At 46.8% G+C, this 12995-nt stretch overlaps 1 protein-coding gene across 1 annotated transcript in view; it reads right to left on the bottom strand.

Annotated features, from left to right (window-relative positions):
• The window catches only part of LOC119430922 (ubiquitin carboxyl-terminal hydrolase 19-like), a 29840-nt gene that overhangs the window by 6496 nt on the left and 10349 nt on the right, over positions 1–12995 (bottom strand). The window contains exons 7-11 of the mRNA XM_037698385.2: positions 12570–12607; positions 11984–12084; positions 10946–10988; positions 6107–6335; positions 4025–4191 (exon numbers count right to left, since the gene is read on the bottom strand). Of these exons, the coding sequence (XP_037554313.1) occupies positions 4025–4191; positions 6107–6335; positions 10946–10988; positions 11984–12084; positions 12570–12607 (578 nt within the window). The remainder of the gene's footprint in view (positions 1–4024; positions 4192–6106; positions 6336–10945; positions 10989–11983; positions 12085–12569; positions 12608–12995) is intronic.

The following is a 12995-nucleotide window of genomic DNA, read 5'->3' as shown; positions in this document are numbered from 1 at the left end:
GGGAGTTGAACCCAAATCTGTTGGTGTTAATTAAGACGAGGTTAATTAAGGCACAGTAAATTAAGATATAGTTAATTAAGGCATTTGAACTCACAACCTTCAGTGGAAGTCGAACCTACAACATTTGATGTTAATTAGGGCAAAGTTAATTAAGGTAGAGTTAATTAACATTTGGTGGGAGAAAACAATAGGAAGTAAAAACACATGCAAGTGAGAATGTAAAGCAATTTAATTAATGTCTCGTGGGCACGCAGGCTTTCGCCTTCATCCTCTTTAGCGTACGCTAAAGTGACTGTCAATTTTTATTTTTTAGAAAGGACATCATCATGATGAGACTTAGTTGATATACCTTCGTCCTCTAGCTGCTCACTGTAAGACATGTGCCTGTACTCTGAAGTTTCAAATCAAGCTGTGGGGTTCATTGTCTCAAAGTGGTACATAGGCTATATGAGAGGTGCTGTAGTGATGAGCTTCATATTAGTTTTGATCGATTGGGGTTCTTTAAGGTACAGTCGAACCAACTTATAACAATATTCAAGTGCCACAAAAATTTCTTTGTCATAACCATTGTTATAACCAGGTTACATGGAAAAAAAATAGGGGAATGGCAGAGCTGTTGTGAGAAAACTACGATGTCTGGGAGGCCAGTGCCCCTCCCCACCACCTTCCTCCACTCGGCTGCTGATTGTGTTGACTCGTTTCACTGTTTAACTCTGCTTTCTGCGCGCTCCGATCGCGTGTAACAAGCCACGGCTGTCGGCGTTCAAGAATGGCACTATTACAGTAAAACCTTGTTAATTTGGATTTCACACATGTCCAAATTAAACGAATGTTGAATTATCGACGGTATCAAGAAAACAATAAACAAATGCTTTCTACATCAACACACTTTTATTCATTGAATGAATCAGCAAGATCCTGCATATATTTCGTGCAATAGCAGTACGTAAATTGCAATTCTCATCATCTCGTGACTGATTAGCGCTTGCAGCGGCGAATGCCTCGCAACTTCTGTCACAGCGCCGCCGCGGCTTCATCTGAGACACGCACTACCGCACGCACATCCAGATTATTTTTTCGCCAGGTCACCACCCATCGCGAAGTAGATGGTGCTCTTCATCTTCGACAGCTTGGCACTGAGTAAAAACGAAACTATTGTTTACCGCAACCACGGCCGCTGTAGACGCGATCATTGACGGCGACCTTGCGGTTCTGAAGGTGAGCGGCCGACGCACGCATTGAGTCAAAACGAAACTACTGTCTGCCGCAACCGCTGCGGACGAAACCGCAGTCGCTATGGACGCGATCATGGATGGCGACTACTCAGTTATGATGGCACGCGGCCGACGCGCGTACCGAATCAAAACAAAACGACTGTTTGCCACAACCGCTGCGGACTAACGCTATCGACGCGGTCATAAAGAACGCAAGAATAAAGGTTTTAAGGGCACAAATAGGCACGCAGCGTTCCGGCGTTGCTGTCATTCACGTACGATTTTCACTGATGACTATGGCGATTCAAACTTCGTCGCTTCGTTTCGGTGGACGCTAACGATGTTTTGGCTCTACTGCGTCGCGCATTTGCGGCACTTCGCCAGCCCAGCGCTTTCAGAGCAGTTGGCACGGTCCTTGTTTCGGAGGGTGGCATGGCGTAGCTCTATGGGCGCATCCCATTCATGTTCGGAGGGGTGGAAGGGTGACTGGAGAGAGGCTGGCGATGCGGAGAAGGATGGAAAACACTGCGCGGCCGTGTGCAACAGCTCGAATTACTTTTTTTTTTTTCAAAGAGTTCGCATTCTATTCCCTTTCGGCACGGACACCCAGCAGCCAGACTTCATTGTTATAACTGATAATGCGGCATGGGGCATTCTAGTAAGCAGGTTATTTCACCATGGAAAACATACAAAAGTTGACGGTGCAGCAGCTTCTCATTGTTATAACCGATATATTGTTAAAACTGGTATCGTTCTAAATGGGTTCGACTGTACACCCAAAGCATAGTATGCAAGCGTTTTTGCATCCCGCCTCCATCTGAATGCCTCCGCGACAGCTGGGATTTGAACCTGCGACCTCGCATTCAGCACCAGAATGCCACACAAACTGAACTGTGACAGGTATTCTGATGTTTGAGGAGACAAGAGTTTCGAAAGAAAGAAAGGACAAGAATATAGCAGGAGCACTCTTCATTAGAAAAGATAGCGATAAGAATATCAACAAGCAATCTCTTGCCCCGTCAATCGAAGCAATCCGTCAATCTCACCGGCAGTCGCAGTAATGCAGAGAGCCTGTCCGTACCTGCCAAATCGTGAAATTGAAAATCTGCAAAAATCCCGCGAACAGAACACCGAAAGGGCGAGAAGAGGGTGCGCTTTCTGAAGTTTGCGCTGAGCATGCACCTTTTTGTGGAATATACATAAGCACTTCTTTAACAATGATTTAGCTTTAGATGCCGCACACAAGCTGCAACTTGAAAGAGCACCAACTGACAAGCAAAACGATGTTTTTAGGTAACAACTTTTCTTTTTTTTTTTCCTTTTTTTTTTAGTGACTTTGCCATTGCCAACTTTGCCTGCTTCAAGAACATGTCTGAATAAAATTGCCCAAAGCAGGTCCCCTTTGGGGAGCTTTCAGAATCAGAAGACTTCCTATGGTACAGTCGGATATTGACAAGTAAAACTTCTCCGCTAACAGAATTTATTTTTGTAAAACTCGATGAAACATTAGTAAAATTTTAGAATGAGCCCGAAATTAAAAGTTTGTGGGAAATTTGGAAGAGTTAGCAGGCATGCTAGTGTATCATGATGTCAACAGTGCCTGCGGCACGTGCCGCCCCTGTATGATGTGCGCTTGTACAGTGAAATCCCGAAAATTCGAAATCTCTTACAATTCAAATTGACGAATAATTTGAACCGCTCTGTTGGTCCCCACAAAGTATTTGAACAGAGAAGAACTCTCGCGAATTCGAACTTTAATAATCGCTTAATGGTTATTCCGAAAAAATTTCTCATTTCCACAGACTGTTTTTCAAACAAACCTGAGCCAAAGGCGAAGGTTCGATGCGTCGCTAGCTGCCGTCGAGGAAAGAGGCGCAGGAAGCCAAGACCGAAACGAAGCAAGCAGAGTGGGGAGCACCCTCCGTTTCCATCCGGTTTAAAGGAGCAGGAAGGAGCCCCCAGCGCACTTGATCATGTTACTGCACACACACTCACCTGCCCCTCCTCCCTTCCTCCTAGTGTGCACTTGATCACGTTACCGCGCCCTAAGATACGCCTCTCTCCTAGGGTGTGCTCGATCACGTCACCTACAATAATGGGCACATGGGAGGAAGGCGCGCATCCAGCCACCACCTGTCTCAGCGCACCCTCGCACGTTTACCCACACACCCACAGATAACACCCTGCAAGGCGCGATCTTATCGCACTTGGGACTTTATACGGACCTAGGCTTCCTCCAGCACACATCTTTGCACGCAGATGGAGGAAAAACAAGACTTTCTCAATGTCAGCCCAGAGATGGTTTTCGGTTTCGCGCGCTGTACCGCACAGCTGATCGAGCTCTCCGTAGCTCGAACTCCGTTTCGTTGTAATAAATTTCAGGTCCCCCCTTGGAGTTCAAATTAACGAGATTCTACTGTATTTGTTTTCTGGGTGCCAGACATCCTCAAGCTACTCCTTTGTAGCTATTTGTCTGGAATCCATTTCCTAACTGACTGGGACAAATAAAAGATTCATTCATTCATTCATCCTCGACCCACGCACCTCCAGCGTACCGGAACAAAAACTGCTTTACAAAGGCAAGTATTATAGTAAATTATTTAGGTTGTTCTGATACTTGGAAATATTTTTCCTAGGGTTTAAAAGGGCTTGGACCTTCACTTAATTGGGGGGGGGGGGGGGGGAGAAATGATAAGTCACAGATGACAGTGGAGATAAAAGTTGAAGTTCCATCAAAGCTGATAAATCTTTAAGGTCTCTTTACGTTCACCCTACGCTCGCTGCACTGGAATATGGGAAACAGTGCTCACCGATCTCGCTCAGGTGTGTGTCTACGGGGTCGACACAGCGCGCGAATGCGGTGTAGTGGCCACCAAGCATGCCGCCATGATGGTTGGTGACAGCAAAAAGGTCGTATATGGTAGAGGGACCCTCGGTGCTCCTGGGGCCGCAGTAGTAAGGGCTCATGTCCAGGCCACTAGCAAGAAAAAGAGGGAAGGGCGTAGTGGTGTGTGAAAAAAACAAAAAAAGTTTAGTAAATGAGCAATAATGCATCGAAAAAGAAAAACGCTTAAAAAACCGTCAAGTTATTGTTTTTTTTTTATTCTGTGGACTTGCCGCAAATTATATGTACGAAAAAAAATCACGCGCCATTCCCCTACTGTGAAGGTGGATTACCGGCGAAGCAGTTTAGCACACACGACATAGAGGTGACAGAATTTAGATCAAAGGTACGAGCAAATTTTATTTCTCTTGAGCGGCAATGACGGTCATCCCGAAGTAACGAGAGTCGATCTGCTGTGGCAGCCTGCCACTGGGGCAGTACGGGTGTTGATAGCTAGCTGGATTGAAGCCTCGCAGACCTTTTCTTTTTTTTGTATCCCTGTTTCAATTTACACTGACAGCCTATCAGAAATACACCCTACATACCTGCCAACATTTAAGATATCATTGCAAAATGCCTGCTTTTTAGAGATTGTCGACGACTGCCGTATAGACAACAAGAATTTGAAGTCATTTTTTGCATTTCCGTCTAATTAAGAGCAAAACTGATTCCAGAAGAATACAAATACAGTCGCTGATCTATTTCGCCGAGCCCGACTTTTTAGCTATTCAGGCCTACCTGCAGCAGTGACACAGACTTATTATAGAACCAATGTATCAGGGCAACTGAAATTTCAACTGCCTTACGGGAATATTTAAAATAAATTTAAGAAACATCTCTATTTAACTGCAACACAGATCATTGGTGCTGCAAAAACTTTATTAAACAATCAACATGTTGAGTAATGAAATGATTCTTAGGATATTTTTGCCGAATTTTCGTACCTTTTGGCTTGAACTATAGTGCAGTCAACGACCGATTATTCAGACATCAATAATTCGGACATGCTTGATTATACATTCAGCCTCACGGCACCGCCACTAGCCCAGTAAACTTAATATATAAGAACATCCGATATTTCAGACACCTTTCAGCACGTTGTGCACTAATTAGATTTCCAACAGCTCGTCCGTGTGCTAATTTGGCTATCAAGTCAAGCAGAAATAGCGATATTTTTGTTTTGAGATGTCGCCGACATGGTCATTGGCATGGTTGTCGGCCTTGTCGCCGACGCTTCGCGAAGCCGAAAGTGGCAAAGCCTAGTCGATCTAGTAATCAGATAACGTTAGGCGCATGCACTGACTGTATTTTTGTCTATCTACAAGCGACAGCTTGACAATAATTGAGATACGGGGCGTGATTTCACAGCACCGCGTTCAGCTCGATTCTGTGCCACTCTTATCATCTACTGTTCATGGCCAGCCAATCCTGTTTATAACACATGTGGAGAATCACACTGACCGACGAAGCACGAAAAGCGTGAAAAAAATAGCATAAAAAGCATTGCTATAAAATGACGGACATGGAATGTCTAGGCCAAAGACAAGTGAAATGTGCATGCAGCAACACGCATTGACAAAATTGGGCTGTTTGCTTGAACGATCACTTTTGAAAGATACTTCCATTTTCGCGATATTTCACGTGACTAGCACTGGATGCGTCCACGGTCGGCAGCGGTTCCGCACAATGATAAGATAGCACACGCTTGGCACTGTGCCAAGATTGCCGTCACTACCAGACGTCGACGCGTGATGCACTATAGTCACGTAAAATTGAAGGAATCTCCGAAAGCGACAGTCAAAAATATGGCACGCCTTTTTTGGGTCACTTGTGGAATAAATTCACTTATTATTTTTGGGCGAATCCGTTATTCCAGACTCTCGATTATTCGGACGTCCTGATGGTCCCCGTAGAGTCCACACTATCGTTCGGCGACTGTATTTTTTCAAATTCTGAGGTTGGCTAGTCTGAGCCTGCCCTCGACGAGGCAAGAAGAGCGCGCACTCACTAGACGGGGAACTCGACCATCTTGTCAATCTTGTCGCGGAAGATGGAGCGGGTGAAGGAGAAGCGCTTCAGCTGGATGACCAGCACGACGGGCAGCCGCCACAGGGAGAACTCCTTGGTAGCCTGGCGATGCTCGCGGCAGCTCGGGCAGTACCACGCCTCCTGCGGGTCCAGCACCTCGGGCTCCGTGAACAGCCGCAGGCACTGGTGCAGCGTGATGCCGTCCTCCTCTGCAAGTGGGACACGGGAACGTTCCGGCAGCAGGTGTCACTCAGCATCAACAGCAGTCCCGATTGTACAGTTGAACCTCAATATAACGAACGTGGATATAACGAAGTAAATACAGTCGAACCCACTTATAACGATACTGGTTTTCACTGTATATCGGTTATAACAACGAGAAGCTGCTGCACCATCAACTTTCGTATGTTTTCTATGGTGACATAACCCGTCTACTACAATGCCCCTTGGCAGCATTATCGGTTATAAAAATGAAGTCTGGCTACTGGATGTCCATGCCGAAAGGGAATGGAATGCGAAATCCTTGAACAGAAAAAAAAAAAAATCGAGCCGCTGCACGCTGCCGTGTGCCGTTTTCCAGCCGTCTCCATATCACCAGCCTCGTACGCCTCTACTCCCGTCGCCCTTCCACCCTTTCAAACACGAATAAGCTACGTCCATAGTTCTACCCTGCACCACCCTCCAAAATACAAATGGACCGCACCAACTGTGCTGATAGCGCTGGCCCTGATTGCTCGCTGGCCCCTCAAACTGCGCAGTTCTGCCGACAAATTAAGTCGATCGTGCTTGTTTTTGTTGGTTGGGTAGATATCGTTCCGGGCCACGTGGTTTCTCAGCCTCGGTTGACTCGCCATCGAAACGGAAGATGGCTGATCCGCCCAGTGATCATCGGCAATGCACGATGAAGCCAGTGAAAAGAAAGCACACTGCTATAGATTTGGAGACGAAGTCGGTGAAGTGCTTCTAACCGATGAGGCGATAGTCGTGAACGTGCTCGCATCGCATAGCGATGGCAGCGACGGCAGCGATGACGTCGTAGAGCAGGCTGCCTCAACGTTGTCCTCGCAGGAGGCCCTGCAAATGATTCAGTCCCTCCAGGGCTTCGTTTTCGTGAGGGACCTTCGTGAGAGAAGGATGTCAGCAAGCTTTGCATAAAGCAAGCAAAGCAGACGGACATGGGCTTTTCTCGTGCAAGCCAGTGAGAAGTACGTGGCGAGATGCTTGTGGCGATCTCGCCACAGCGTTTCTTCTGGATTTCTCAAGCTGAGGCTACTGCGGCAAACTTCTCGCATTTTTTAAAAACCAAAGCGATGCGTCGGCAGAGCTTGCATATTACTTGCCGCCCGTGACCCGCTTTGCAGTTGTTATAGCAGCGCCATTCTTGAACGCCGACAGCCACAGCCTATTACACGCGATCGGAGCACGCAGGAAGTAGAGTCCGTTAAACGAGTCAACACAATTAGCAGCCAGATGGAGGAAGGTGGTGGAGAGGGGCACCGGCCTCCCCGCCATTATAGTTTTCTCACAACAGCTCTGCCAGCACCCTATTTTGATTTTTTTTGTTCGACCCGGCTATAACAATTATTGGTTATAACAATGGAAATTTTGTGGCACTTCAATATTGTTATAAGTGAGTTTGACTGTATAAAGTATTCTCGTTCATGCCAGAGTGCAAGAAATATATGCTTATAATGAATATCAGATATAATGAAGCTATTTTTGCATCTGATAAGACTTCATTATAACGAGGTTCAACTGTAGGCAGCTGCCACATGGTTCTTAAATTACTTATTAAAAAGGAAACTTAAAGGCCAACTGCAAGAAATTTCACACTTGGCTAATTTGAGTATAAATGAGTAGCGTTTACTACTGACGCAACCTTGGTGAAGCTGCAGGGCTAGTGACTGTCTAATTTTTTTAGCAGACCTCCAAACAACACCTAAGCAGACGACCTGTGGACCTGGTGGTTTGTGGATACAACACAAGTCCCAGTCTGCCGCCTCCGATATTTTCCAGTGCACCATGGGTGGTGCCTTATCTCGAAGGTCATGCAAAGGAGCAGCAAGTTTTATGGCGTATTTTTTAATTTCTATTTTCACATTCAATATCAAAACCATCGACTTTTTAAGCCTTTCATGACGCATTCCCTCGTATTTCAAACACAAAATTTTGCACATGGAAGCTCTGCATCTCACAAATCCGAATTTAGGCTTTTTACGCAGCTTAAGCTTTCCGCAATTTTTTACTACTTAAGATGCCATAACAGATGCGCTTTACAGAACTGTGATATCTGTTTTTGGTGCAGAGTAACTGATTTCCCAAACTTCATGCATCAGTCGTTTCTTTGAAACTTTCAAATTTCCAGCAAGCTTGAGTTCCAAAAGTTCCAAAATGAGTTCCAAAATCAAAATTCTGCTTCCCACAGTGGTTATAATTTATCTTTCTCTCTCAAATGCAACAAATTTCATTCAAATCAGTCAAGCAGTTGTCTCGCGAGAGCATTTCTACATTTCACCTGTACAGTTAAACCTGGATATAACGAAATTGACAAATTCCCGAAAAACTTCGTTATAAAGAGGATTTCGTTATATGCAGGTCCGGCACGAAAATTAGAAAAATAAACGTTTACCGTATTTACTCGATTCTAACGCCCCCTCAGTTGTAACGCGCACCCGTTTTCTGTTTTCGTCGAAGCACTCATCCTCGGAATGTCACACCAGGTACTGGATGCGTGGACGCATGTCGTTTCGCACAAGCGCGAGGCATCGGAAACAAAGAGCGAGCGTCACGATGACGTCGTATAGTGTTACAGTAGAACCTCGCTGTTACGCTCCTGGGGGCTGCGTTTTCCCGGCTGTTACGTCGTTTTCGACCGGTCCCGGCACAGCTCCCTTAGAACTCAATGCATTGGTAACCCCGCTGTTGCGTCGCAACTGTGGGACCGTTCCCGCATCATACGTTGCGAACTGCCACCCCGCGCCGGCCCGAGCGGCCATTTTGACTTTTCATGTCGCTTGGCTTGGTGGCTTGACGATGGCATTGGCCACCCAAAGTGCCGGGGGCGACAACTATGACGTATTTTCGGTTTCCGCCAGCAAAACTATGGCCCTTGAGATCCGTATTTGCTATATAATGATGGTGTCCATGACGCGTTGTAGCCCTAAAATTGGTTTTGGCTCATAGATATTCCGTATATACGGGTACGGCCACGCTAGCGGCAAAAAACGCGCGCGTCATGCAGCGAGCGGCAACGCGTCAGCGCCTTGCCGCGAGGCCACCGTGGCACGCGCGTCTCGCCGCGCGGACTGTAGCGCGGCAGCGCGATAAGATCTCCCGCACTCTCCGAACGGGTGAGCAACACCGCGAGCGCCCGTTGTTTCATGCGAGAGACGACGATCGGCGATTGAAAACCTGGCGCGGACCGGCGGCGTTCCGGTTGTGATGGCGCCGTGACGTCACCCTCATCGCTCTTGATTGGTTTTTCATCTCGCGGCACGCGGCATTTGCCACAGAAACCATTTCGCGCGGCACGCAGCAAGACCCCCGATTCGCGCGTCCGCTTTTGCCGCGCGCGGCATGACGCGCGTTTTTGCTGCGTGTTTTTGCCGCTAGCGTGGCCGTACCCTAAAGTCCAAGGGCGATAACGCAGTTGCCGCGCGCCGTATGCTGTATGTGCGAGTGAAAACGTGTGAGGGGAGCGGACGACCGCGTCTAAATCTCGCGCGCGCAAGAAAAGCAGGGAGGAAGCGCGCCTTCTTCCGTTGCGCTCGAGGCACCGGCGAGGGAGCGAGGGGGAGGGATAGCGGGGCGGCGCGCGGTCGCGCAGGCCGTATCTTGAAAGCGATCTGCGTCGAGGCAGAGTCTAGCAGTGTAGGTGCGTCGGCGGCTCGTAGCTTTCTGCGTGCTCTGTGTTCTCGGCGCTCAGTTTGCGTTGAAGCGATAGACAACAGCACGAAGGTCACTTCGCTCGCTTGTCCAGCGGCGCTTCCACACGCCGCCAGCGTTTGACAGCGCGTCGGCAACATCAGCTGGAAAAGGAGAGAGTGCTGGCTTGGAGGGCTAGGCCAGCTGCAGCAAGCGGCAGGATCAGATTTGAATGAAGGGAGGGGGAAAGGTCACGCCCGCGGCGGCAAGATCGCCGGGTCGAGGGATGCAGGGCCGCCTCGCACACGCACGCACGCACGCGTGCGCTCGCTTTGCATTCTATTGCGGCGGAGAAGGTGCTTCCGGTTGCTGCTCGCGCAAAAATGACAAAATTTAGGGCGAAATCTCTAGGTGGTCGGAAGGGAAAATTCGTTATATCGAGGGGGTCTCCCGCTGCCACTTCGTTACGTAGAGGTCTCAAGTACATGTGCTTCTATGGAGTAATGGCGGGGAATCGAAAAACTTCGTTATATCCAGGAATTCGTTATATGGAGGTTCGTTATAAGCAGGTTTAACTGTATTTGAATGGGGAAATAAGAGTTCAGCTCGAGCTTAAGCTTCCTCGCATTATGTGCTGCTAGACGACAACAATACCACAACAACAGGAGAGAAGTCATGAAGCACTGCGTTCACATCACTTCTATCCATTCATCATGCTGTCCTTCCGCTCCACTGCACGTGACGAATTGCTTATTAGCATGACTGTTAGCACTTATAACGCAAACCTATGAATGAAACCAGCACACATTAAACACAGACCTCCTACTTGTCTTACAGATGTAGCAGCCCCCTGGCAGTGCATCAACGTCTGACAGAACTATGCATTGTATAGTGAGTGGTATGGTATTTAACCGAATAGTTAACATGTAATGGAGGAAAAAGAATGCAAGCTCACCATAAATGGACATGCTGCGGTCATCGTCAGACATTGAGTACTCCTGTAAAACAGCAAGAGTTAGAGAGTGAACACATTGTTGCAGCAGGATTACCTTCCGAAAGTTGTTGGCTTTACGTACCACACTCAATCAAAAAAAAAAGGAAACTGATGGCGCCTGATTTGTTGCTCTGTAACAGCATGTGCAGATGTATGTTTTATAAAGGTCCCCAAGATACATATACAGATAACGAAGTGTGTTTACACAAGACTTCAAATAACAAAATTTCATTGCCACCGCGAAGGAATACCGAGACAATAAATGGCGGCTGCGAAGCAGCGACACGTCCCGTATAAAGTCCAAGTGCGCCAAGATTTCTTGTGCCCTACACAACGTACGATTTAGGTGCGAGTGAAAATGTGCGAGGGTGAGCCAAGAAGGATGGTAGCTTGATGAGCGCAGTCTTCCCGCAGCACAAGCATGGGGCGAAGGGGGGGAGTGCGTGCTCAAGGGTCAACTCTCAAATTCAAGAAAATGAATGTTTTCTCATTTAAATCGGCCTTTCCGCTTGCCAATAGTCCTGAAACTTTTCGGCCCCTTTTGTGCAAAAAAAATCTATCGGTAACTCTACTTATTTGCATAAAAGATCACATTGCTGATTTTACCAAGTTCGTTTATCGAGGTTTTACTGTATAGATAATAGCCTCGAAAGCAGTGCAAAACAGTCAGAAATGTCTGGGAAACTCACCCACTCACAGCTACCACGTTACTAAGTTCTTACTACCTCCTAAAAGCTAAATCCAGCATAAGGGAATTTCCAAAGCACATCAGTCATGAGACTTGACTCCCAGGGGCTATAAGTACCAGTCAATAACCTTCAGGTATACATTCCATTCTGTACACACATTCCATCCTGCCTCACTAGAGCTGTCGGGAAGCTGTCAATGCACTCCCAAGTATCTGACATGAAAACACACGGCTTACAATCAAAGCACACTCAGAGTGGTCCACTGACTGGTCAAAAATGCGGCCCCCAGGTCTCTCAGCCGATTGCTTACCACTTCTTTGGACTCGACAAGGACATAGTTCCCTTGGCGCTGGTCGTTCTTCCAGTCCATCGCCAAACGGATAACTCCGCTGAAGTCCAAAGGCTCAGTCCCTAGAGGAAATCGAGAAGAAAAAAAATATATAGGAAGCTTATTAGCATAGCCCAAAAACTGCGGCAAAACAGTGGGAAACAGAAACTTAACATTAGCTCTAAACCTTCGCAACCCTTTCACAAGAGTAAAATTGCTCGATGTGGCACTCATTCACACAGCCTGTTACTCCTCAGGTGAAGACTTACAGTGGAACTTAGATATAACGAAGTTGTACTTGCAGCGAAAAAAACTCATGTATCGCAAATTTCGTTAATTCACAGGAACTAAGATCGAAAAATAAAAACAGTTTCGTTACACCGCGAATTTCGATAAATCGAGGTTCATCATATCGAGGTCTAACTCGATAGTAACTCGAGTTAGACTCGAAAGAAATAATTCACCTAAACCCTAAAAAATGAATTCAGTGGCGATTTAGCGGTAAATGCGAGAGAAATACATTAGCTTTAAGTTGCACCTCTTAGCATTGCAGATAATTTTAGCTCACTCGACACCAATTGTGCCTCTTCAAGGTGTGAAGTGCAACTGCCACCTTGAAGAGGCACAATGGGCACAACTGCCACTGAGTTAAAGGCCAAATTTACAAGTTTCACGAGCTTTTTTATGCACCACAGTAGCTAAAATAAAAAAATAAATTACTTGAAATCTGTGACAACACAGTGACATACACCGATTCCGGGGTTTCGGCACTAAATAAAGAAATGGCACTTTATAACTTTCATTTTTTTCCAATCAGCTTTATTAACCAAATCAAACAAAAATAGAGCACATAAAATGTTACTTTATCAGTCTGCACTGACTGGTGTCCTCTGCAGTGTTCCTTTTAATTGTGGCAGCGTGACCGTCGCTCTGGCGCTGGTGATGAAGAAAACGGCTCACGAGTATGTATCGCCAGCTAAAGAGCACACTAGCA

Source organism: Dermacentor silvarum, chromosome 10, assembly GCF_013339745.2.
Source record: "Dermacentor silvarum isolate Dsil-2018 chromosome 10, BIME_Dsil_1.4, whole genome shotgun sequence".
NCBI classification, from domain to species: domain Eukaryota; kingdom Metazoa; phylum Arthropoda; class Arachnida; order Ixodida; family Ixodidae; genus Dermacentor; species Dermacentor silvarum.
Note: the sequence above shows the minus strand (reverse complement) of the source record. Positions and strands in the feature narration are given on the sequence as shown.